The sequence below is a fragment of the Trichechus manatus genome, unplaced genomic scaffold, assembly GCF_000243295.1.
Source record: "Trichechus manatus latirostris isolate Lorelei unplaced genomic scaffold, TriManLat1.0 scaffold00008, whole genome shotgun sequence".
NCBI lineage: Eukaryota > Metazoa > Chordata > Mammalia > Sirenia > Trichechidae > Trichechus > Trichechus manatus.
The window spans coordinates 28,409,400-28,435,543 of NW_004443944.1; the positions used below are offsets into that span (position 1 = coordinate 28,409,400).

The window sequence follows — 26,144 nt, forward strand, 5'->3', positions numbered from 1 at the left end:
TCTCGTTTGATTCTATGAATTTCCGTATTCCATCCTTAATTTCTTCTATAACCCAGTAGTTTTTGAGCAAGGTGTTGTTCAGTTTCCATGTATTTCATTTTTTTCCTTGCTTTTTCTGTTGTTGATTTCTACTTTTATGGCTTTATGGTCAGAAAAGATGCTTTGTAATGTTTGGATGCTTTGGATTTTGTTAAGGCTTGCTTTATGGCCTAATATGTGGTCTCTTCTGGAGAATGTTCCATGTTCACATGTTTCTTGATTTTAAACCATGCAGTGTCCCCTTACTCTGTTTGAACAACTACCTCTTGGTCTATGTACAGGTTCCATGTGAGCACTATTAAGGGTTATGGAATTCCCATTCTTCGAAATGTTATCCATAATTTGTTATGATCCATATAGTCAAATGCCTTTGCGTAGTTAATAAAACACAGGTAAACACCTTTCTGGTATTCTCTGCTTTCAGCCAGTATCCATCTGACATCAGCAATGATATCCCTTGTTCCGTGTCCTCTTCTGAATCTGGCTTGAATTTCTGGCAGTTCCCTCTAGATGTACTGCTGCAACTGCTTTTGAATGATCGTCAGCAAGATTTTACTTGTGTATGATGTTAATGATATTGTTCGATAATTTCCACATTCTGTTGGATCACCTTTTCTTTGGAATGAGCACAAATACGGATCTCTTCCAGTCGGTTGGCCAGGTTGGCCAGGTAGCTATTGTACAGATTTGTTGGCATGGACAAGTGAGTACCTCCAGCACTGCATCCCTCTGTTGAAATTATCTCAGTTGGAATTCCCCCAATTCTTGGAGGCTTATTTTTTGCCAGTGCCTTCAGTGAAGCTTGGACTTCTTCCTTCACTACCATCGGTTCATGATCATATGCTACCCCGTGAAATGGTTGAACGTCGACCAGTTCTTTTTGGTACAGTTACTCTGTGTATTCCTTCCATCTTCTTTTGATGCTTCCTGCGTCATTCAATATTTTGCCCATAGAATCTTTCAGAATTGTAACTCGAGGCTTGAATTTTTTCTTCAGTTATTTCAGCTTGAGAAATGCTGAGTATGTTCTTCCCTTTTGGTTTTCTAACTCCAGGTCTTTGCACATTTCATTTTACTTCATCATTTCTTCCATTCACTTTAGCTACTCTGTGATCAAGAGCAAGTTTCAGAGTCTCTTCTGAAATCCATTTTGGTCTTTTCTTTCTTTCCTGTCTTTTTAATGACCCCTTGCTTTCTTTTATGTATGATGTCCTTGGTGTCTTCCCACAACTCATCTTGTCTTTGGTCGTTAGTGTTCAATGTGTCAAATCTGTTCTTGAGGTGGTCTCCAGATTCAGGTGGGATATACTTAAGGTCGTATTTAGGCTCTCATAGAATTGTTTTAATTTTCTTCAGCTTCAACTTGAACTTGCCTATGTGCAATTGATGGTCTGTTCAGTAGTCAGCTCCTGGCCTTGTTCTGACTGATGATATTGAGCTTTTCCATCGTCTCTTTCCACAGATGTAGTCGATTTGATTCCTGTGTTTTCTACCCAATGAGATCCACGTGTATAGTCACCATTTATATTGTTGAAAAAAGGTATTTACAGTGAAGTAGTCGTTGGTTTTGCAGAATTCTGTCATGCAATCTCCGGCATCGTTTCTATCACCAAGGCCATATATTCCAACTACCAATCCTTCTTCATTTCCACTAGTAATTATCAGTGCATCTTGATTGCATGTTTGATCAATTTCAGACTGCAGAAGTTCGTAAAAATCTTCAATTTCATCATCTTTGGCATTACTGGTTGGTGCGTAAATTTGAATAATAGTCATATTAATTGGTCTTCCTTGTAGGCGTATGGATGTTATCCTAACACTGACAGCGTTGTACTTCCAGATAGATCTTGAAGTGTTCTTTTTGACGATGAACACGATGACATTCCTCTTCAGTTTGTCATTCCTAGCATAGTAGACTGTATGATTGTCCTATTCAAAATGGCCAATACCAGTCCATTTCACCTCACTAATGCCTAGGAAGAACCCTGGTGGTGCAGTGGTTAAGAGCTTGGCTGCTAACAAAAAGGTCAGCAGTTTGAATCCACCAGCTGCTGCTTGGAAACCCTATAGGGCAGTTCTGCTTTGTCCTAGAGGGTCGCTATGAGTCAGAATCAACTCGATGGCAACGAGTTAATGCGTAGGATATCAATGTTTATGCATTGCATTTCATTTTTGATGACTTCCAATTTTCCTAGATTCATATTTTGTACATTACACGTTCTGATTATGAATGGATGTTTGCAGCTGTTTCTTCTCATTTTGAATCATTATTTAGCTTAGATGAGATTATATGGGTTTTTATATTTCTTCTAGTTTTTGTTCCTAAAAGATTTAGTAGTCTGTGCTCCTGTTAGTTTCTCAAGGATACTGTTCTGTTACTTATGGTCCTGTTGGCTTTAGGAGTGTTTTAAAGCCTGAGTCCTGCCTCTTCCCCAAACCCTCAGGAAGAGACTGTTGTTCTCTATCTTATGGAGGCAGCCATAACAAACAACTCTTCTGTCTCTTGGCTGAGGACCTGTGGTGGTTGGTGATACTTGTGTTGGTAACTTTCTCTGTCTACAGGGTGTATCATCTGGGTGTGTACCTTGTGGAAAAAAGAGTGGTGAGCTCCTTGAAGTATGTAAGATGGCTTCTTCTAAGGTTCACCACACATTGTAAAGAGTGGTTTTGTGACCAACTATTTCACATAACCCAACAGGCATTCTTTCTTAATCTAACTAAAATATTGCCTTTATTGGCTTTTACTGTACACATTGCCATTCAGTCAATTCCAACTCATAGCGACCCTATAGGACATAGTGGAACTGCCATGTAGGGTTTCCAAGGCTGTAAATCTTTATGGAAGCCAATTGCAACATCTTTCTCCTCCGGAGTGGCTGGTGGGTTTGAACCACTGACTTTTAGGTTAGCAGCCAAGTGCTTTAACCTCTTTGCCACCAGGGCTACTGCTTTTACTATAAAACCCATTGCTGTCAAGTCAAGTTTGACTTGTAGTGACTCTATAAGACAGAGTAGAACTGCCGCATAGGGTTTCCAAGGCGTAGCTGGTGGATTTGAACTGCCAAGCTTTTGGTTAGCAGCCAATCTCTTAACCACTGAACCACCAGGGCTCTGCTTTTACTATAGATATATCTATTTTGATGAAAGCATTTATCATATTGGCTGGAAGCTGTGATCAGAACTTATATTTGTACAGATATTCCTCAGTTCCCAAACTCCTGATTTCTGAATTCAGGATCTAAATAGATTTAGATAATGTTGTATCCTTCACTGCATTACAGTGTCTGAGCACTTGTTCTTTGAGCTTGGGAATTGCATAGATTAACATAGTGGGGGATACTTGAATTTGGTTTTTCAAATGGTGAAATGAGATACTTCTTAATAAATATAGTTTGGTACATAAATTATTTTAAAATTTGTGTCCTTCATAATAAATGTGGGAACCACTGTCTTAGTTTTTTTGGTATCTACAGTCTCTGCCCGAACAGTTGTCCTGTATGGGAGAACAGTCAGTGAATGAATTTTATAAAGTACTGTATTCCATACTCAGTGACTATCTTTGCACACTCATTCTCATATTTTGGTATGAAATTCCCCTAAGAGGGTTTGCTGCTTCATAGGTTATACACTTTTTTAAGTTTTGATAATACCCTGGGAAATTGTGCCAAATTTTACTCCCATTCTGACCCCTCCTTTTATTTCTCAAAGTTTTTTTTTTTTTTTTAAGAGAAGATAATGTATTCATATGGTGCAAAATTCAAAAGCTACAAAAAAGTACACAGTGGAAAGCCTATCTGCCACCTCTTTCTTGTAGCTATGGACTTCCACTCTGGGGAGGCAGTGTCTTGAGTATTTTTCTAGAAGCATTCTATACGTTTGCAAACACACAGCCTTTCCCCTGCTTTACTTTGTTACCTAAACAGTAGCATATGATACTCATTGTTCTGCATCTCACTTTTTTCACCTAACAATGCATCTTTTTTTTTTTAACTAAAGTACAAACTTTATTTGGATTTCACTAGTTTCCCAACAATGTGTCTTGGAGATTTTACAGTATCAGTTTAGAAAGAGCTTCCTCATTCTTTTATATACTTGCTTGGTATTTCATTGTATGGACATACCATCATTTATTTGACCATTCCCCTAACCGTGGGCATCTAAGTTGTTTCCAGTCTTTGCTGTTACGAATAATGCTTCGATGAATTATACATTTCATACATGCATAGGCTGCTACCTTAAACCATTTTGTTCATTATTCTTTCTGCTAGTCACCTATCTGATGATAAATAATTTTGCTAAATATTATGCTTTTACTGCTGTTTCTTCTTGTATCCCAACTTTTTTATTTAGAAAAATTCAAACTTATGGAAAAATTGAAAGACTATTTTAACTCCTTTGGAAAGTGATATTTTGTCTCATCTGCATCTCTCTTTTTCTCTCTCTTTTTTTTTAACCACACTTTGTTTGCTAGGGGTTGGTGCCATCTACGTTCGCCGCCGGCCCCGTGTGCGTGTGGAGGCCCTGCAGAGTGGAGGGGGGCAGGAGCGGGGTATGCGATCTGGGACAGTGCCCACACCCTTGGTGGTGGGGCTGGGGGCTGCGTGTGAAGTGGCACAGCAAGAGATGGAGGTATGGGAAGAGTAGTTTCCTCCCACAACTTTTTCCCCTGTGCTGAGTCTCCTATTTAGAGGCTTCTCAGAATGACTGGGTCAGATTTTTATAGGAAGAAGAGGTTTAAGAACACCTGTCCTTATCCCAGCGCTACTGGCATCTTGTTCTAAGGGACATGTTATAGGCTCCCAAACTTATACCCTTTTAGTGGTTATTAGATCATTTTTTTCTAGATTGTTGGGACCAATGTCCTGTTTACTAAGCACCTTTTGCACATCAGGCACTGTGGTTAGTGCTGGGGAGATAGTGGTCTCCATGAGTAACATAGGATGATAGATGGCTCTCTTGCATAGTCACTTCTGGGCATAGAATTTCTCCTTAACCTATGTGTTTCTGAGCTGGTTGATAGTCAACTGTGCTTAGTCTTCCCTTGCTTGCTTCTCAGTATGACCACAAGCGGATCTCAAAGTTAGCAGAGCGACTGATACAGAAGATAATGAAGAGTCTTCCAGATGTGGTGATGAATGGGGACCCTGAGCATCATTATCCAGGTATAGCCCTTTCTATCCCCATTCTAGAAGATCCTAAGACTCTGAGAGCCCCCTCATAGTGGTTCTTTTTTGCAGGCTGTATCAACCTCTCCTTTGCATATGTGGAAGGGGAGAGTCTGCTGATGGCACTCAAGGATGTTGCCTTATCCTCAGGGAGGTGAGTTGGACCAGATAGACAAGGACTGTGGCAGGGCTGATTAGCCTGGCTTCTGAGTGCCATAACAGCTTATTAAACTTCCCATTGTGCAGGTGGGAACACTGACAGGTGACAAGTAAAAGAGCTGTTTATAAATGACAATTTTTTAGCTGGCTTGGCACAGACTGAAGTTTGCTACCCAGAGAGGGCTTCCTGGGGCTGCCTTTTTTTTGTTCCTATTGTGGTCCCAAGGGATGTATGTATCTATTCTATGGTTATACTAGCAGTTCTGCTGCAGGTCTCCAGAAATGAAGGCTGATCCAAAGGCTACCGAGGGTTTAGTTGCCCTCAAGACTGGTACAAGTGGTATATTCTACTATGGGATATAAAATGATATTTGTAAAGAATGTGCTTCTTAGCTTGAGTAGATACATAAGACTAAATGGGCAGCTCCTGTCTGGAGGTGAGATAAGAAGGCAGAGACGGTCAAGAGCTGATTGAACAGACATGGGAAATCCAGGGTGGAAAGGAGGAGTGTGCTGTCACATTATAGGGAGAGGAACTAGGGTCACATAACAATGTGTATATAAATTTTTGTACAAGAAACTAACTTGAATCGTAAACTTTCACTTAAAGCACAATTTAAGAAAAAAAAAAGACTGGTACAGATGGTATATTCTGTCCTCAGGAATGAGCACAGGGTCCCCTGCTGCCTTTTTTTGTCAAACCCATGTGACATCATGTTCTGTGGTGCTTTGGCACTGTGCTTGCTCTAACTAGTTATCCTCCACAGGGGCTGGGGCAGGTAGGTTCACATCCCATGATGGGCAGGGCAGCATCTGCTAAATTGAGTCTCTTTTGTTTGTATGACTCCAGGGGCCTAGGAGTTTGTGATGAGTTTGTGTTGATGATGAACTGAGCAAGGCTTTTGTGTCTCTCTCATCAGTGCTTGCACCTCTGCATCTCTGGAGCCCTCTTATGTCCTTAGAGCGATCGGCACTGACGAGGATTTAGCTCATTCTTCCATCAGGTAAGTGAGTTGTGCTGCAACATTTACGAGAGGCAGACCATCTTCTTTTGTATCTTTCATTTCTTTTTATAATCTTTCTCAATCTAGTTTTCCTTATACTTCCCTGATTCTTCTTGAAAGTTTGTGGTGCAGTGGTTCTAAGACTTCATTGAGTATCACCTGGGAGGTTTGTGAAAGATGAAGATTACTGAGTTCCACACCCAGAGATTTGGATTCACTAGGTCTGGAGGAGGTACAGGAATCTTTTCCTCAGGTGAATCAAATGTGGCTGGTCCATGCATCACATTCTGAGAAATGCTGCCTTAGGGAAGGGTCTAGGTGGGAAGGACTACGTTCTTCTCTCTGTGTGTCTTATGTGTAGGAGATCTTCGGCAAATATTTGTTGAATGAATTTATCCTGGTGCCACAGCTCTGATGCAGAGCTCTTCTCTGTGGCCTTTTTTAGGTTTGGCATTGGCCGCTTCACTACAGAGGAAGAAGTGGACTACACAGTGGAGAAGTGCATCCAGCATGTGAAGCGTCTTCGAGAAATGAGGTATGCGGTATTATACTGCAGACCCTTTGGAAGAAACTGTAGTGCTGGCTCCTCTCTTGTCCTTAGGCTATGTGTTCACACTGCTAGAAAGCAAAGCTTGAGAGTGCAGTCAGCCCTCTGTATGTGCGGGCTCTGCATCCGAGGATTCAACTACCTGTGGATCGAAAATATTCAGGAGGGGAGGGAGTTAGTTCCAAAAAGCAGAACTTGAATTTGCCTTGTGCCATGCACTATGCTGAATCCACGTGAATGAAGTGATGTGTAGGCACACCCTGCTGTAGCTTCCCGCCATTTCACAGATCCTCAGGCTCTCTCCAGCACTTGTTTGAGCATTGTTTGCCTCCCGTCTCATTCATTCGCTGTTTGTGTTGTGTGCACCCTTTGTTTTTGTTAAAAAATGGCTCCTGAAAAGCAATTAAATGGTCAAAGCAAGCCCTCAAAGGCTAGGTGTGAGAGGGTTGAGGAGAATGAGAGGAAGGAGTTTAAGGCTAATAAGGGATGGCTGGCTAGCAATGTAAAGTGCAATAGACTCAAGAATTTAAAAATCACAGGCAAATGAGCGTCGGCTCATCCCAGAAGAGCTCAAGAAACTCGTAGAAGAGAAAGGTTACCTTCCAGAGCAAGTCTCCAACTGTGATGAAAAAAACTTTACATAGCATTTACATTGTATTAGGTATCATAACTAATCTAGAGATAATTTAAAGTATACTGGAGGATGTGCATAGTTTATATGCAAATACTATGCCATTTTATATAAGGCACTTGAGCATCCTCGGATTTTGGTATCCGCGGAGGGTCCTGGAACCAGTCTTCCGAGGATACTGAGGGATGACTGTACTTGGACTTTAGAATTTAGAGGTCCCAGGAAGTGAGAAAGCAGCTCTTCTCAGCTACATGTTTTCAGAATATGAGAAAGTGTTTTTAAAGACTAAGAACTACATAAATGCAGGTAATATTTTCATTATTGATAGTATTAGTAGTTGTCATTGCATCAGTACTAATAAAAAATTAGTGATTTTTAGACTAATTATTGGAAAACTCCCTTCGAGATGGGATTCTTAGTTTGCGTTCTGTAGTTCAACTTCAGGAGATAAATGATTGCCCTGAAGTTACATGCTAAATGTTGTGAAGTTGTGCATTTTTTTTGGAGGGGTACTTAGAGTTTTTATCAGATTCTCAAAATGTTAAGAACCACTGCTCAGAGTTCTCTTTGTAAAGGTACACATAAAGTCCTTGACTGGTCAGCTGCCACGAGGATTGCCCCTAATAGCCATACAGCTCAACTTCCTCCTGGGAACATTGAGGACTCTGGACTTTTTCACAGCATGGTTCAATCCTGGTTGAGCTTGACTTTGAAGATTCTGTTGGTCCGATTGTTGGGAATGAGAAAGTTCATGTATACACTCTGCTTCCCTTTGTGAGCTCTTCTAGGCCTCTCTGGGCTCTGGATTTTCCTTCCCAAGGCCAAAGTGAATAACTTAAGCATTTATAGCTTTCACAGCTGTCTTAGGCTCAGGATTCTTCCTTTGGTCTGGCTTTCTGGTACTCTCTGGTATACCCAAGGGACATTTTTATTGACCATGCTGCCAGCAAACCTTTATTCTTATCTGTGGCTTCATTACCTGCACCCTATTGCTTCTGACACTTTACAAACTAGATTCAGCTTGATCCCTTTAGCCTTCAGCCAGAGCCTCATTTTGTGATCTTATAATAAATGACTTCTCCTGTAGAGAAGGGACAGAAAGGAGATTGCTAACATTAAATGGCCACGGAAAATGTCATAAATGGCAAGGCATGCTGGGAATGCATAGTGTAAAGGAGAAGAGTAAGCCAAGAATAGAATGATATGGGGAAGAAAAAAAACTAACCACAGAATCCCATAATCCTGGCTCATTGAAGTAATATCTAGTCTGGTATCATTATTCAAGACATCCAAGCTAAAGGGGATGGGAGCTTAGCAAAGATTTCTTGGCAGCAGTTCCTTTGTGTGATGGGATGTCTACGTCCAAGTTCCAAGAAGTCCTTTTGTATTGCATCCAGGGATGTTGGAACCAGAGTCTAACTCAGGGGAGATGGTAGGAATAGGGTGAGGGTGCTGCATACCCAGATGATTTAGGGGTAAGCTCCAGCCCTACCTGACAAGTAGAGTAAAACCTAGAAACTAGTGCTGAAAAGTGGACCATTCATGATGGGGGTTAGTAGAGACCCTGAAATTTGCTGCTTATACAGGGCTCAAGGGTCTTGGTCTCCCCCACCCCGCCCCCACCAGGGAGACTGTGTCTGTAGCCTCTCATAAGTGGGATAGGATCTTCAAAAATATGACCATGCTTGATGCCCATTGGCTCAGGGCCCCAGTGGAGGTGAGCCTAGGGTAGCTAGTTATTCTTATTTGTTGGCAGTTGGGAAGAGGCTGGAACTGGCAAGGACTTTCAGATAGCTGGAGAAGACTTGCTAGCTACCTATGTTGGGGTCTGCCAGGGCACGGAGACAGAGATAAGGACAGAAGGAGGCAAGTCATTGCTGAGGGCCTCAGAGCCAATGTTGACTGCTTCCTGTCTGTGCCCTCACTCATCCAATGTCTCTTCTCTTTGGCAGCCCTCTCTGGGAGATGGTACAGGATGGCATTGACCTCAAGAGCATCAAGTGGACTCAACACTAGAAGAACAGTCACTTTTGTGGGCCTGGCCTGTCCTGTCTCACTGATCCATGTACACCAGGCACCTTGTTAAACCCGGAGAGTGTTCCACGTTCAAACCAGAATTGCTGTAGCCCAGATGACTTCAGCATCAGCCCACCTCTAAGACAGAAACACAAGAAAACTATCTTTCCCCAGCCTCGACTCTTTTGGTGGGAAATATTCCCCCATTTCTCTCCAGAAGTCTTCCTTTGGTCTTACAGTGGGTGGGCATTCTAATTGTGAAGCAGTAGGGACATTTGGTATGATATTGCTGCTGGACATGCCTGTGTATTTGGTAGAGAGAGCCAGAAGAACAGGAAGAAGGCTCTTTAGGACCCTGATATTCTACGTGGACTTTTGATTTGTCACTTTTTGCTGCTCAGCTGCATTGGCTCCTTCAGCAACAAGCCTAATCGACTGAGATTTAATCTTTTTTGTGCTTCCAAAGGCCACCTCTTCGAATTGATTGTAGACCGAGCAGCATGTTATTTAGAAGGCTCGCCTTCTTTCTGTTCTCATCCTCTTTCTTTTCTTTTTACCTAACAGAGCTAGAAGCATCTATGACTCCACCCATTATTAAAATAATTTATGTTTGTCTCCTTAAAATTTGTTAATTTACAGATTGGAGAAATAAATTTACCTTCTATTTGCTCTGTGACTTTTATGAAAGGCTCAGGGCAAAGTGGAAGGTACACTTGGGAACTATGAGCAGACTATCACTCCACTTGATTTTCATAGATGACTGGATCTGTTTGCATATCTGTTCATTCTACAATTACTGGAGTGCCTGCCAGGAGCCAGGCATTATTCTGAGTATTGGAGATATACTGGTTAACAGGACTAAAAAGGACCCTGCTTTCAATGAGTTTTCATTCTAGTGGAGAGACAGAATAAGAAGTAAACAAATAAGACTACTACAGATTGTCATAAGTGCTATGGAAGAACTAAACAGAGTGGTAGGGAGAACCTACTACCCTGGGTGTTCTAGGGATGAGTGTTCCAGGCTGAAGGAGCAGCAACAGCAAAGGATCTGAGATGTGAAAAAGCATGGTGTATTTGAGAAATCAAGAGAAGGCCAATACTACTGGAGCAGTTTTTCCATCTGTGGGTCTAAACTCTCAGGTGGATAGTTACTAGCACTAAAAAATGGGAGAGAAAAGAAAATATTAGAGTGCCTCAAAAAACATACTAAATTTTTCATTTTGATTATACATTTGGATACGTACACCAGGTTGCAAGTGTATTTCATATTGTGGGTAAGGGTGAAAATTTGGAAGTCACTGGGCAAAAGTATGGTAAATGAAGATGGACAAGGGAAAGAAAGATGAAATTAGAAAGGTTTTTTATTATTAATCAACTTTATTTTAGAATACTAGATTTACAGAAAAGTTACAGATACAGTACAGAGTTCTCATATACCCATCTCCTAGTTTCCTCTAATTTTAACATTTTACATAGAACTATGGTACATTTGTCAAAACTAAGAGATCAAAAGATTGGTACATTACTAACTACAGACTATTCAGATTTCACCAGTTTTTCCACTAATGTCCATCTCCTGTTCCAATATCCAATCCTGGATGCTACATTGCATTTAGGAAGTTTTTTTTTTTTTTAATGAACTATAGCATTCCTACAAACAGTATATATAAAGTATAAACCAAACCAAACCTGTTGCTGTCGAGTCAATTCTGACTCATAGTGACTCTACAGGACAGAGTAGAACTGCCTCATAGTGTCCCAAGGCTGTAAATCTTTATGGAAGCAGACTGCCATATCTTTCTCCCAAGGAGCAGCTGGTGGGTTGGAACATCCTGTCTTTCAGTAAGCAGCCAAGTGCTTAACCACTGTGCCACCAGGGCTCCTATGTAAAGTAGTATACATTTCGTTTAAAAGTGTGGACTGTGTTTTCAATTTGTTGTTTTTGGAATACTGGGCTGGCACCAATAAAGGCTGCTGCACGGATCCTCCCAAAAGCTTGTTACTTGTTGCCATCAAGTCAATTCCGACTCATAGTGATCCTATAGGACAGTGGAACTGTCCCATAGGGTTTCCAAGGACCGGCTGGTAGATTTGAACTGCCGACTTTTTGTTAGCAGCTGAGCTCTTAACCACTTTGCTAAAAGCTTGTTAGAGTTGTGATAATTTAGGCCCCAATTTTGTTAGTTGACTTCTCTTTGTCATGTAAGACTAGGTCAATTATGGTGACATTCATCAAGATACAGGGTATAGGCAGGGGGAGTGAAGACTAGGGTGTTAGGACCAAAGCAGCTTGAGAATAGTTTTTTCTATAATAATAAAGTGCATCTTTAAGGGGCTAATGAGGAGTGGTGGGTAAGGCTCCCTGAATTTTAATTTTTTAATGGAAAAATTTTTTTTCAGGTTTTGCTTATGTCAAGGTATTGTTAGTAGAAGTATTAACCACTACGTGGTCCGTTTAATCCTCATAACGACTCTGCAACATCATGATAAATGGAGAAAAGACTGAAGTTGTCAAGGACTTCATTTTACTTGGATCCACAAGCAACACCCATGGAGCAGCACTCGAGAAATCAGTTGCAAAAGACCCCTTTCAAGTGTTAAAAAGCAAAGATGGTAACTTTAAGGACTAAGGTGTGCCTGACCCAAGGCTTGGTGTTTTCAATCGCCTCATATGCATATGAAAGCTGGACAATGAATTCGGAAGACCGAAGAACTGACACTTTTGAATTATTGTGTTGGCGAAGAATATTGAATATACCATGGACTGCCGAAAGAACGAACAAATCTGTCTTCAAAGAAGTACAGCCAAGAATGCTCCTTAGAAGCGAGGATGGCGAGACTTTGTCTCACGTACTTTGGACATGTCATCAGGAGGCACCAGTCCCTGGAGAAGAACATCATGCTTGGTAAAGTAGAGGTTTAGCAAAAAGAGGAACACCCTCAACAAGCTGGACTGACACAGGGGCTGCAACAATAAGCTCAAGCATAACAACATCATGAGGATGGCACAGGAGTCCGCCGTGTTTCGTTCTGTTGTATATAGAGTCGCTATGGGTCGGAACTGAGTCGATGGCTCCTAACAATAACGATTCTGCGAGATAAGTACCACTTCCCTCCTTTCACAGAGGCTGGAAGACGTGAAGCAATTTGTGCAAGATCCGGCAGTGAGGGGCTGAGCCATAAATGCCTACCTATCCGACAGTGCAGCGTCACTCTCCCGAGACCCAGCGAACGCCCATTTGTCGCATGCTTGGATTCAGAGCCCCTCTCACCACAAACACGAGCAATTTCCGGGAGTCTGCCCGGCAGCCTCAGTACGCTTGCGCCGCCCCGCCCCATGACATCACTACTCCGTCCCCCTCCCCTTCTTTCTGGAACGCGAAGCGGCTGAGCGGGCCGGCGGCCATTTTGTGAAGCGGCAAAGGAGGTGGTGACTGCGGTGGGCTCCGGGAAGCCGTTCGGGCTGGGGCTGTCGGCCGCGGGGCGGAGGCACTCGCGCGGGGGGTAACTCGGGTCTGGGTTCGGGTACCGCGCAGCTCTCCCCGGTAAGACTCCCGCAGCCCCGGAACAGGCGGGGCTGTACGGGGCTCGAGCCGCCCCTTGGTGGCCCGGGGCGGGGCTTTCGGCGGCCTTCTAGCCCGCCGCAGCGGGCGCCCCACACAAAGGGTCGGGGCAGGGCTGCGGGGGACTTGGGGCACCACTTAAATCTATGAGGCCTGAAGGATGCAAGGAGAACGCAAGAGTCGGATGAATCTGCGTACCGAAGTGGGAACGATGCCATAGCAGGACGCCCCGTGGTGTCAGAGGGATGAGGCCAGAGCTGGGAGGCCCAGCAGCTTGAGAACTCACGGGGACTGTGTTGAAAACACTTGTATCCCGAAATGGGGACGCCTTTCAGTGCCCCTAATATGGAAGAGGTTATAAGTACACCTCTGTGCCCCGAAGCGAGGAGATAATCGTAGTGAGAACACTCCCTACCCTCGAAGTGGGAAGGAGGACCCTGTGGCCTTCCAGAAAAGGGACTGCAGTCAGGATACCTGTGGGGAGGAAGCTGTAGTTGGCACACCCTGTGAATCCCGGAAGGAGGCCTCGGACCTAGCCGCCTCTAGCCAGAGGTGGGAGGGGGTTGCAGTGAAGTGCTTCCAAGACCCACCCTGGTCAGGGGCTTATCCTCTAGGGTCTAGGCAATTTAGAAGCCGGCCTCTGTAGCAGGAAAGTTGAAGTGAATGCATCCCCCAAGTCTCTGAGAATTGCTGTGAGATACCCAGCCTCTTTGGCCCCAAGTAGTCCGGGAAGGAGCTGCCGTGAGCTGCACTTTTACCAGCCTCCTTGGGAGGGAGCCTCCGGCACTGAGGAAGGAGGCGGCCCAATGGGATAAGGAGAGTGAGTGCTTTCCATGGAGGGCAGAGGCTGGTGGTGCTAGTTTGCAGCCACGTGAAAGGGTGGGAGGGTCTTAGGATTTACAGGTTAGTGACGGAGATGGGCACTAGTACAGTAGGCTTAGCTGCTAGGTTGCAAGTGCGTGGGCTGTTTGTGTGACTGCAGCGTGAGCTTTACAGTAAAAAAAATCTAAGCGTCCCCGGTAAGGGTAATCAAGGATTTTTCAGCGCTTGGAGGTGTATTCTGAGAACTGCAGGCTCTGTAGGAGAGTTTTTTGGGCCCTAAAACTCTTCTTAGCTCTTGGATTCCCGGAGATGACCTAATGTAAATTTGGGCAGTTGGCAGGAACCATTTTGTATTTTTAAGATTAGGGTGATGCTTGTCAATACAGCCACCTGAAAAGCGTGATTGCATCTGAAGGTTTATTGAAGAGAGAGGCTTGTGATTGGAGTTAACTTCTGTTACAGCTTATTGCTCCAGTGGTTTAAAATGGTGTACTTTTTGTAAAATGAAGTATTAGTAACAGAATTGCCTGGGCCTTGTTACCCAGTTTATATTGTTTTTCCTTTCAAAGTGTTTGCAGTTGGAAAAAAATCTTACAAGTTTGGACATACAAGGAAATCTTTTTTTTTTTTTTAATTATAAAAGTATAATACAAGACTGGTTGTACCTGATTTTGAAATTTGGTAGTTTTGATCAAATGGAGGATTTTTGGATTAATGGAAAGTAATGTGTCCAGGCACTCTCCGAGAATATGAAACAGGAGTTGGGAACAACTGTTACAGGTGGTTTAAATAATTTGATAGTAATTTAATTTTTGAAGAAAATGAAACTTTTGGTGGTGTTTATATGAAAGAGTTAATGAGGATGTGCTTAGTATGTGTTATTGGGCAGTTTTTTTAAGTGAAACGGAATACATTCTATTATATGCTCCATTAAATTTTGATTACTTTGTTCATGGATTGTAATGTATAATTTCAGTTTTTCTTACGTTTACATTTGTTAAGTGAAAAATATGAAGCTTTAGAAACCATTCTGGTAGTTACTTGAAACATTTTGTTACGTGATAATACCAGTGTCTACTTTAGGTTTCTTACACTTTCTTTGACATGCCGAATATTTTGATGACTACATATTGAGAATTTGGGAGTTGTTGGTACAGTTTTTAGAAGTGAAGCTCAATATTTTGGGCCAGTGTGTTCAAGGTGCTAGAACCTAGTGATACTATTTGTGTTATATTTTGTAACATCACTTAGCTTAGATAAATGTTTTCTTCTGTAAGTGTTTTAGGAATAACCTGTAAGTGTCAATAACTGGCTGCACAAAAGATGCTTTTAGATATTGCTCCCTAAAATGCAGGGACTGTTGATCATTTTTATATCTCCTGCCTGGCTCACAAGTGCTTAATAAATGTTTGTGGAATAAATGAATATTGTTAAATGTTTAGGCCAACTAAGCAGAAAAACAAGTTCACCCTTTATAGGTTTATCAGATTTACTACTGCCACCCGTATACCTTTTGATTTGCATGGAGTTTAATTAAGTTTAAAGCTTAAGTCTTAAAATCAGTAGTGAGGGTGAATGTGGTTGACTAGGTATTGTTGCTTTGAAGATTAAATGAAGTAAGATAATGAAAATTTTTGTTGGCATTTGGGGGGAGTGAAAAGTAATATTAAAGTCAGGCAGAATAAATGTCTTTTGATTTGCTTCCTTTTGAGTACTGACTGGATGTTAAATGGGAAAATTGAGTAATGTATTATAAAAAGGATACATACATCTCATTAGGGTCAGAAATAATGTTTTATTAAGATGATCCCAGAATCTGAAATGTGATCCATTTGGGGGAACGCGGACAAAATCAAGCGAATGAAGTTGTGGTTGCTTTGTAATGCCTACCATAATGTGATTATACTGCTTATAGCATTGTGCCCATTGTGATTGATTCTCTGTTGCTCATCTCTAAGGTGAACATTTGAGTGGTTGTTAGTTTTTTGTTTCTTTTGGATCAGAAGAACCTAGTTCTGCTGTACCCTGGTTCTTGTTGCTTAAAGACTGATCACTGTACAAAGTTAAAAAATTCACTTTTGGATATTTGTTAACCAGATGAAGAGTGGAAATGGTCAAGTTCTGGTCTGTGCCTTGACTTCTTGATAGAGGATTGTTGTCAGACATTTTATTCTGAAATTCCAAGTGATTGGAACGGCTGTTAATGTCTGTCTATCTTGTCGTAACAATATACTAAATTATTTAATTTTGTAGCAGGTATTTATAAATAGTGTGTGTGTCTGGTATTTGTAAAGCTAAAGCAAAGCCACTGTGTTAGGACTAATTTCTAACATAAAATGGAAAATACACTAAAGCAAACTTCTTGTTTTAGATCTTTTGAAGCATTTGAAGCGGGTTTAATGACAAATCAGGCGTATTTTCTCCTTTCCTACCCTTATGCTGTATGTATAGGTGAAACATGTATTTTAGATGTTTTGTTGCTTAGAATTCGGTGTTAATCCTTTCAAAACTCACCTAAGCTTGAGGTGAGTGGAGTGGATTTTTTTTGTTTTGCGATCGTGCGTTCATTTGCTAGCTGGCATTTAGAACACAGGATTGAGTTGGTTCCTAGAAAACAATGATGCCTCTGTTAAATTGTTGTGCTTTTTACAAAATGAAGCATTGAAAACCAAAGAATAAAAATAAATCATAAAAGTACTTCAATTTTCAGTTTCCATTTGAAGGAAATAGTATGACGCCAAGGGTTGTGAAGTTCTGTCTTCTAGCTTTGACTTTCTATATAATTTTCCTTGGTATGGGGTGGGATGGGGCTTCTCTTTGCTGAAATAGAAGAGAATCACAGGTTTCCATGTTGATTGATGTTGTATTTTTAATTGAACACGTAACACTTAAAATAATCATTTGCTAGATACAACTGAGCATTGTAACCTTACCTTGTCAATGAAAAGTTCCCTCCTTGTTTAAGTAATTTCTGGCAGCCCTTTAGAGATTTTTTAAAGTGAGTTCCCTTTGGGCTTAACTGACTGATTCAGAACTTGTTCTTCTCCAAATGGACAAGGGTCTATCTTCTTGGGTCTGATAGGGAAGAGGCTAAGGAACCTGTCCCTTAACTTCCAGGGCACATGTCCTGGCCCTGTGCCAGACCTTTTGGATTGGAATCTCCACTGGGAGATCAAATGTTTATCACACGTGCTTAAGTAAAAAATTACCCTGGTTCTATAGTTCACAGAGCCAAATCTATAAATTTAGAAATGAATGTTGCCGTAATTCATGATCTTCCACGTTTAGCAAACTCTTTACTGGAAGTAAGCTTTTTTTTTCCTGTTTCAAATTTCATTTTGTGATCCATTGGATAAACTACTAGTTGTGGCTTTTAAATGAAGAGTTTTTAAACTCTTCAGACTTAATTAGTAAGGATACACTTGTACAACACATAAAAGATTAATACAGTACTCTGGGCGTTTAAAAGCATTGTTCGTTACATTTGGGTGGTTTTTTTGTGGCAAAACAATTTCACTGTTTAGTAATTTGAGTAGTTGACTAGATTTTTAGCTTGTCCCTTAGAAAGGTTTGGAGTACTTAGAATTTCAGAAGTATGTTACTTTTTGGTGATGAATTAAGCTCACTGGTGGTCTTTTGATTTTGAAAGATATTAATTAAAAATGAGCATTGTTCTGATAAGTAGTCTTCTATTGATAATTCTATTAACAATGGCCATTTTTTTCTACTGTGTTTCTCTGAGTTAAAAAATGACCTTTTGAATAGAGTTGTCTTGTCGTTTGGTCATATATTGCTTGTGTTTTGTTCATAACATCATTAGTTTGGAAGAAATTCCAGTAAAAAATGAGCGACCTGTATTTATTTTGAGAAAATAACTTTTAATATACTAGACATTTTTAGGGATTTTTTTTTTAAACACAAGTGTCTTGGAACTATTTTGATGTTAGAGGAAGAAGTGCTTTTCCTTAATGTTTTGAACCCCAGTGGTTTAACTACGAATTGGCCCTTATAGTGAGAAGTTTCACTTCGTGTATGTTTTGTGTGTTTGATGCTGTTTTGGTGCAAAAGAAAGTTGAAAGTAATTGCAGTAATTTCCATGAGTACCCTTAAATTGATGACTTAATTTGTCCAGGAACTGTTATTATGTGAACATGTACTTTTTCATCAAAAGTTTAGTGGGAACCTGGGGCAATAGGCAGCGTTTGGACTTGTGTTACGGAGTTTTCTGGACTTCTTCATGACACTCTTTTTATTAGACCCAACTGGTTTGATCATCAAATGATAAAAGCAATTACCAGCTGTGAAGCTGAGCTTTATGACTGCTTTGAATTCATTTTGGGCTAATTTTGACACATTCTTGATATATGTAAAATATATGATGTTTTGAGAGAGACTCAAATTTGAAATCAATACCAAGTAATAATCATGTGTGGGATTTTGGTACATATCGTTCCCCTTCTCCCCCTCCTTGGTATGCATTCTAATGAAGTACTCTGGTGGTTTCAGACTCGCCTTCTTAATGTACAGTTCAGTGTGGCCTGTGAGTGTTGTTTTGTGTTTCCTGCATTGATTTTTGCCTCCGTTTATTCTCTATTGCAGTCTAAAAGTTGGTTTTAATTGGTTGCCCACAGGATTGACTTGGCCTCTACTTCTTGTTAAGAAAATACATCCCTTGTTTTATCAGGTAAGAGATTTTGAATAGAGGGCTTGTTTTTCTACAGAATAAAATGAGATGGCTTAAATGACACGAAAATATGTGTAGTAACTAAATTGTGCTTTTTTCAAGCTTATCTGAGGGATGGAGTTGGGGTTGGGTGAACTGGGTGCCTTAAACAGTTGTTGCCTCTTCAGGGGTCAGTTTATATGGATGCATTTCTCCTGTTGCATTCCTGATTGTTAGGCAGTAAGTAGCTGTTTTTTCCTCAGTAGCAATCTAGACTAATTATAAATACAGGTGCTTGTTATTGGTATGGTTATTCATATTCCCTAGAGGTATAGGTATAGATATTGGGCTATATGTTTTAGAGTACAAATTTTAGACTTTAGAAGGAACCTTAGTGATTGGAATCTAACCCTCTTGTTTAGTTAACTAAGTTAGGCTCAAGATGTGTTAAAATGACTTATCCAAGATTAGACAGGTACTTAGCAGAGTAGCAGATGTTATTTCATCTTTTTCAAAACCTAAAAACTAAGTATTTTCCTCTGCAGATGGCTTTATGAATAAATCTTTTGCTCTGCTTTGGTTTAATCTTTAGCCCTTTTCTAGCTGGTAGTTGAGGCAGATTGTCAGTAGCATGTTTTTATGTGTACCTTGTATAGACTTTCACTAAATCCCTTTTTTCATCATCAGACGGTTTAAAGAATTACTGTGTATGTCATTTTAGCCCTGTGTTTTATTTGTGTGTTCTTGGGACCATATGAGGTTCTCATTTTGTTGTCCTAATGCAAACTAGCAGATCTTTCTCAAGTTGTTTGGGATACTTAGATTACCCATGATGTTTCCCCCCATATAAAGTGATTTAGCTTTTTTTGGAGTTGAACAGGAATGCTGTCTCAATTTTGCACATAGCCATGTATTCTAGAGTCAGTAAGGAATGCATATTTTGTTTATGACCTGGAAACTTCTTGGTGAACTTCTTATAGGCTGCTAAATAGTAAATAAGGAGAAAAGAATACATGCTGGTGTTTTGTTTTTTTTTTGTTTTGTTTTTTTTAAGTGTTAGTTTTTCTTGTTGACTCTTGCAGACCAAAAGTGAAAAGCTTCCCCCTTATTCCCCAAATTTCTAGGGTTTTATAATAGCCTAGGAGTCCCTGGGTGGCTCAAATGGCTAATGCTCTTGGCTGCTAACTGAAAGGTTGCAGGTTCAGGGCCACCTAGAGGTGCCTCAGAAGAAAGGCTTGGCAATCTATTTCTGAAAAATAAGCCATATTTGAGCACAGTTCTACTCTGACATACATGAGTTACCATGAGTCAGAATTGACTTGATGGCAACTAGTTTATAATAGCCTCAAAAAGAGCATTCTTTGTTTGCCAGTCCAACTTTCTGGATTAAACTAAGGTGGCTTTTATTTTTGTGTATGTGCGTGTGAGAAAACTGTCGAAGCCAAACCATATATTTCTCTTTTGTGTACAGCAGTCATAATATTGAGATATATTTACAGACTTTCTTGTATTCAGTTAGTATTCATACACATGGTATTTGACATTGAAGAACTGTGCTTTCGTGGAGTTATGGAAGTCTTAGAGCTTGAAGGAAACATTGCCCATTCTAGTGTTCATTTGAGAAGTGATAAAACCAAAGTTCAAATAATTCATAACTTCCCTGAGGTCACAGAGCCAGTAAATAGGCATATTTTTAAAAGTTGATTTTTAAGATGGCTTGGAAAATAACCTATGTTGTTGACCAGATTAATTTCAAATTAATGTTTTTTCTAGTTCCAAGAATTTGATTTGTATAACTTTAGAAAGGGCTGCCCTTGCATTTGCAGTTGGAAGCCATTAGAACTGAAATTCTGAAATTTGACTTAAATTTGGGAGAAGCTTTTCTTTTTGATTAAATCAAAATGGATGTGATCTAAGAAAATCAGTGAGCAACCAGAGATCCCACAGGAGTTATATGTTGGGTCAGGGACTGTAACAGTGATTGAGTAAAGTTCACATTCTACTTCCTCTAAAACAAAAACACAAAAAATTCCTCATTTTAATTTCCTGCGGGAAAAACAAGACTTTTTTCCCCTCCTGGTTTTTTTTCCTTTGTTTCTTTTCTTTTTTTTTTAATGGAGGGCTTAGGAATGAGTCATTGGACCTGAGTTTTTATTAAAACAGCTATGGTGAACTGTACTGTGACTAGGTTCTACTTTTTTGAGGTGATAACATATATATCTAGCTCAGATTTTGGCTATTCAGTATTTCTTTTGGAGTCTTAGTATGTATTAACCTTGTTAGTAATACTAATTCCAAATGTAGTTGTATTTAATAAGTAGAGCTACAAGGCTGATTGAAGAGTTTTAGGATGACATCTGGAATCAGTTCTCATTTGAGACTTGAGTCTACTTTAGTGTTAGGTATTATTTGTAATTCATTAGTATTCTAGTTTTTTGTTTTTGTTGGCTTTTGAGACAGCTGTGTAAAATGACACTGATAATTCTATGAAGTTGTCAAGTTTATAGGGAAGATGCTAAGCTAATTTTTTTTGTTTGTTTTGTTGTTTTGCTTTTTTAAGTTTTTGGTGAAAATATATATAGCAAAACCTACTCCCATTCCACAGTTTTCTAGACATAGTGATCAGGGACATTGGTTAAATTCTTCATATTGTGTCAACAGCCTTGTTATTTCTGTTCTAGTTGTTTCACTTGCTAAGCCAGTTTTAAATAGTAATTGTCATGCATCCTTTGCATGTTTTTCCCTTATAGATTGTTAAACTTTGTTTCTTGATTCAGTGTACACATTTCTTTTAAATCTTACAGACTAATCAGTGGTTTGAGTGATGTAATTGGTGATTTTACTGTCCTGTGGTTCTTTTTTCCTGAAACTTGAGTCTTGGGACTGAACTTCTAATTGTTTCCTGATTTAATGCCTTTGGAAGTTGAAATTGTTTAGGTTTTACATTGTAAATGGCATGTAATGTTCAGTTTTTAGAATATCCAAATTAAAGACATTGCCTGTGATAACTCGAAGGGAATATTTGAGGGCCTAATATGGTAGTTGGTCTTTCTTGTAGCTAAAAACTTGGTGTGATAAACAGGAGTCTGACCTGGCCGTTGCCTTTTCTCATCTGCAGGTGTGTGTGGTTTCAGCGCAGCATGGCTGTGGTCATCCGTTTGCAAGGTCTCCCGATTGTGGCGGGGACCATGGACATTCGCCACTTCTTCTCTGGATTGACCATCCCTGATGGGGGCGTGCATATTGTAGGGGGTGAACTGGGTGAGGCTTTCATCGTTTTTGCCACTGATGAAGATGCAAGGCTTGGTATGATGCGCACAGGTGGTACAATTAAAGGGTCAAAAGTAACACTATTGTTGAGTAGTAAAACGGAAATGCAGAATATGATTGAACTGAGCCGTAGACGTTTTGAAACTGCCAACTTAGATATGCCACCAGCAAATGCTAGTAGATCAGGACCGCCACCTAGCTCAGGAATGAGTGGCAGGGTAAACTTGCCTACAACAGTACCCAACTTTAATAATCCTTCACCCACTGTAGTTACTGCCGCCACTTCTGTTCACGAAAGCAGCAAAAACATACAGACATTTTCCACAGCCAGCATAGGAACAGCCCCTCCAAATATGGGGGGTTCTTTTGGGAGCCCAACATTTAGCTCGACCATTCCGAGCACAGCCTCTCCAATGAACACAGTCCCACCACCACCAATTCCTCCAATCCCAGCGATACCGTCTTTGCCACCGATGCCATCCATTCCCCCAATACCAGTTCCTCCTCCAGTACCTACGTTACCTCCCGTGCCTCCTGTTCCCCCAATCCCCCCAGTCCCTTCTGTGCCTCCCATGACCACACTGCCACCCATATCAGGCATGCCACCCTTGAACCCGCCACCTGTGGCACCTCTACCTGCTGGAATGAATGGCTCTGGAGCACCTATGAATCTGAACAGTAACCTGAACCCTGTGTTTCTGGGTCCTTTGAATCCTGTTAATCCTATCCAGATGAACTCTCAAAACAGTGTGAAGCCACTTGCCATCAACCCTGATGATCTGTATGTCAGTGTGCATGGAATGCCCTTTTCTGCAATGGAAAATGATGTCAGAGATTTTTTCCATGGGCTCCGTGTTGATGCAGTACATTTGTTGAAAGATCATGTAGGTCGAAATAATGGGAATGGATTGGTTAAATTTCTTTCCCCTCAAGATACATTTGAAGCTTTGAAAAGAAACAGAATGCTGATGATTCAACGCTATGTGGAAGTTAGCCCTGCCACAGAGAGACAGTGGGTAGCTGCTGGAGGCCATATCACTTTTAAGCAAAGTATGGGACCTCCTGGACAAACCCATCCCCCTCCTCAGACACTTCCTAGATCAAAATCGCCCAGTGGGCAGAAAAGATCAAGGTCAAGATCACCACAGGAGGCTGGCTTTTGTGTTTACTTGAAAGGGCTACCATTTGAAGCAGAAAACAAACATGTCATCGATTTTTTTAAAAAGTTAGATATTGTGGAAGATAGTATTTATATAGCTTATGGACCCAATGGGAAAGCAACTGGCGAAGGCTTCGTAGAGTTCAGGAATGAGGCTGACTATAAGGCTGCTCTTTGTCGCCATAAACAATACATGGGCAATCGCTTTATTCAAGTTCACCCAATTACTAAAAAAGGTATGCTAGAAAAGATAGATATGATTAGAAAAAGACTGCAGAACTTCAGCTACGACCAGAGGGAAATAATGTTAAATCCGGAGGGGGATGTCAGCTCTGCCAAAGTCTGTGCCCACATAACAAATATTCCATTCAGCATTACCAAGTTGGATGTTCTTCAGTTCCTGGAGGGAATCCCAGTGGATGAAAATGCTGTACATGTTCTTGTTGATAACAATGGGCAAGGTCTAGGACAGGCATTGGTTCAGTTTAAGAATGAAGATGATGCACGTAAGTCTGAACGCTTACACCGTAAAAAGCTTAATGGGAGAGAAGCTTTTGTCCATGTAGTTACTCTAGAAGACATGAGAGAGATTGAAAAAAATCCCCCTGCCCAAGGAAAAAAGGGATTAAAGATTCCTGTACCAGGCAATCCTCCAGTTCCAGGAATGCCTGGTGCTGGAATGCCCGGTGCTGGAATGCCCGGTGCAGGAATGCCTGGTGCTGGAATGCCCGGTGCAGGAATGCCTGGCTCAGGAGTGCCCGGCACTGGAATGCCCAGCACTGGAATGCCTGGTGCGGGAATGCCCGGTGCGGGAATGCCTGGCGCCGGAATGCCCGGTGCGGGAATGCCTGGTGTAGGAATGCCCGGTGCAGGAGGTGAAGAGCATGCTTTCCTGACTGTAGGATCAAAGGAGGCCAACAATGGGCCCCCATTTAATTTTCCTGGTAATTTTGGTGGGTCTAACGCCTTTGGGCCACCACTCCCTCCTCCAGGATTAGGAGGGGCCTTTGGTGATGCTAGGCCTGGTATGCCTTCAGTCGGAAACAGTGGTTTGCCTGGTTTAGGACTGGATGTTCCAGGTTTTGCAAGTGGACCAAATAACTTAAGTGGGCCATCAGGATTTGGAGCGGGCCCTCAGAATTTTGGAAATGGCCCTGGTAGTTTAGGTGGCCCCCCTAACTTTGGAAGTGGCCCTCCTGGTCTTGGAAATGCCCCTGGACACATGAGTGGGCCGCCAGCCTTTGGGCCTGGGCCTGGGCCTGGACCAATCCACATTGGGGGTCCCCCTGGCTTTGGATCTAGTTCTGGAAAACCAGGACCAACAGTCATTAAAGTGCAGAACATGCCCTTCACTGTGTCTATTGATGAGATTTTAGATTTCTTTTACGGCTATCAAGTAATCCCAGGCTCAGTGTGTTTAAAATACAATGAAAAAGGTATGCCCACAGGTGAAGCCATGGTGGCCTTTGAGTCTCGGGATGAAGCCACAGCTGCTGTCATTGATTTAAATGACAGGCCTATAGGGTCAAGGAAAGTAAAACTTATATTAGGATAGCTGTTCATATCAATTCTTTGTAGGGTAGATCTTCATAGTGCTGTGATTAATGCATCAAGATTGTTTTCCTAGTATTTCCAGGTTAGAAGCTGTGGATTGTTTGAATTGCAGATAGCTTGGTTTTTCCATAATATACAGCACTGGTTGACTGTTTACAGAAGACTCTTTACCAGGATAAACATTGCTGTATGTTACAGTAGAGCTCTCTGGAGAGAACAGAAAAATGATTTCGGCATACCATTAGAGAAACTGTTTGTAAAACTCAAATGACCGCATAAAGCTTATCAAGGAGTCTAGATTGGTTTTGTTTTATACCACACGGGATGAAGAAAATAGAAATGTCAGTAGAGCTAACTAAGGGTGCTCTTGCCAGCCACTGAAAAATTGACATTGGCTACTCTTGGAATTTGGTTTAAAGCTGGACAGATTTGCTTTGTTATAGGGTCAAAGCTTTGTCTAAAGTCCTCATTTTCTTTTAAAATTGAATAAAATCTCTGTATACAGATTCTTTGTATGTACCTTTATTGCTTATTGAGGGTTCTTGCTATATTAGACAGTCCTGCCTCTGATGTTGCTGCTTTGTTTGCCTAATTGACTCATTTGTAAATGAGCAGAACTGTGTTTTGTTTGTTTAATATAAAACTCCATACTTGGTTTATGCTATGACCTTGAACTTTGATTTCTAATGTCACACAACTGTGTGGAATAAGACTTCCCAAAAAAATAAAATATGGAGTCTTTTACCTACCAGAACTTTTTTTGGTTTGACCACCAAGTTTTAGTTTAGTCAGTTTAAAAATTGTTCATGTTGTTTGGATGGCATCGAAAACCAGAAACCACTTTTAATAATCAGTGTTTAAGATGCTTGATTTGAAATCCTGTCCATGATGAACTACTTGTTCTGGCAATTTCCTTCTGTCCCAATTTATGTGAAATTTTGGCCTGTATGTTAACTAAGAAGCATCCATTCATAAGAAAGCATTACATTTTCCAGTTTTTAAAACTGAAGTTGAGGTTCTTAGCTTTGTTAGCAATAGTATTATAGAACAGAAGATCCGTAAGCTAGTCCATAGGTTGATATGCATTTAATCCTGTTTCTTGGAGGTGCTTTGGCATAGTTGTTCCATCAGGAGCCTGTTTACAAAAAATTCTTCATACAGACTAAAAGTGCAGCTGCCAGAGGGGAGAGAATTGAGGCTCCTTGCCCTTTCGTACTCTTTCTTTTCTTTGACATTCGGGACAATGAGGAGGACCGCATGGGTTCTGGTTGATAAGTGTTCTTGTTATGAAAGCATTAGCTTTAAAACGTCCTGCTCACTGCCACAAAAGGCACCACTTACGGTTACTTTCCTTCTTAGTTAAAATGCCCTTAGGATGTGTCATGTTATTACAAACATACAGAATGGGAGATTGGTAAGATATCATGAAAAACAGATTTTGTCTTTTGCATGGCCCACTTGTTTTGGTTTGAAACATCCCCAACATTTCTACAAATCAATGTACTTACAAAGGGGGCAGCCTTCTAAAAGAAGTACTTCCTATTAAAAAAAT

The 26,144-nt window shown here is 40.9% G+C and overlaps 3 protein-coding genes across 7 annotated transcripts in view; all 3 read left to right on the forward strand.

The window, feature by feature from the left end:
* The window catches only part of NFS1 (NFS1 cysteine desulfurase), a 25,896-nt gene extending 15,622 nt beyond the window's left edge, over nucleotides 1-10,274 (forward strand). Inside the window, exons 8-13 of the mRNA XM_004370394.2 lie at nucleotides 4,511-4,668; nucleotides 5,096-5,201; nucleotides 5,277-5,358; nucleotides 6,284-6,367; nucleotides 6,813-6,902; nucleotides 9,498-10,274. Of these exons, the coding sequence (XP_004370451.1) occupies nucleotides 4,511-4,668; nucleotides 5,096-5,201; nucleotides 5,277-5,358; nucleotides 6,284-6,367; nucleotides 6,813-6,902; nucleotides 9,498-9,561 (584 nt within the window). The 3' untranslated portion in view covers nucleotides 9,562-10,274. The remainder of the gene's footprint in view (nucleotides 1-4,510; nucleotides 4,669-5,095; nucleotides 5,202-5,276; nucleotides 5,359-6,283; nucleotides 6,368-6,812; nucleotides 6,903-9,497) is intronic.
* Nucleotides 10,275-12,969: 2,695 nt separating this feature from the next.
* Nucleotides 12,970-24,926, forward strand: RBM12 (RNA binding motif protein 12). 4 transcript variants are annotated; one of them, XM_023725022.1, is made up of 3 exons: nucleotides 12,970-12,988; nucleotides 18,546-18,630; nucleotides 21,728-24,926. In XM_023725022.1, exon 3 carries the CDS (start codon nucleotides 21,750-21,752, stop codon nucleotides 24,591-24,593), a length of 2,844 nt encoding a protein of 947 aa, XP_023580790.1. In that variant the 5' UTR covers nucleotides 12,970-12,988; nucleotides 18,546-18,630; nucleotides 21,728-21,749; the 3' UTR covers nucleotides 24,594-24,926. The 4 variants fall into 4 exon arrangements, with proteins under 4 accessions (XP_023580790.1, XP_023580787.1, XP_023580783.1 ...); XM_023725019.1 differs by having other exon boundaries at nucleotides 12,980-13,106; XM_023725015.1 differs by having other exon boundaries at nucleotides 12,980-13,106; nucleotides 18,546-24,926.
* The window catches only part of CPNE1 (copine 1), a 38,772-nt gene continuing 25,635 nt past the window's right edge, over nucleotides 13,008-26,144 (forward strand). Inside the window, exon 1 of one of the 2 annotated variants that reach the window (XM_023725030.1) lies at nucleotides 13,008-13,106. The gene's annotated coding sequence lies outside the window, so the exon portion shown is untranslated. Of the gene's footprint in view, nucleotides 13,107-21,769; nucleotides 21,871-26,144 lie in introns of those variants that run through there. The other variant, XM_023725025.1, reaches the window with a different exon arrangement.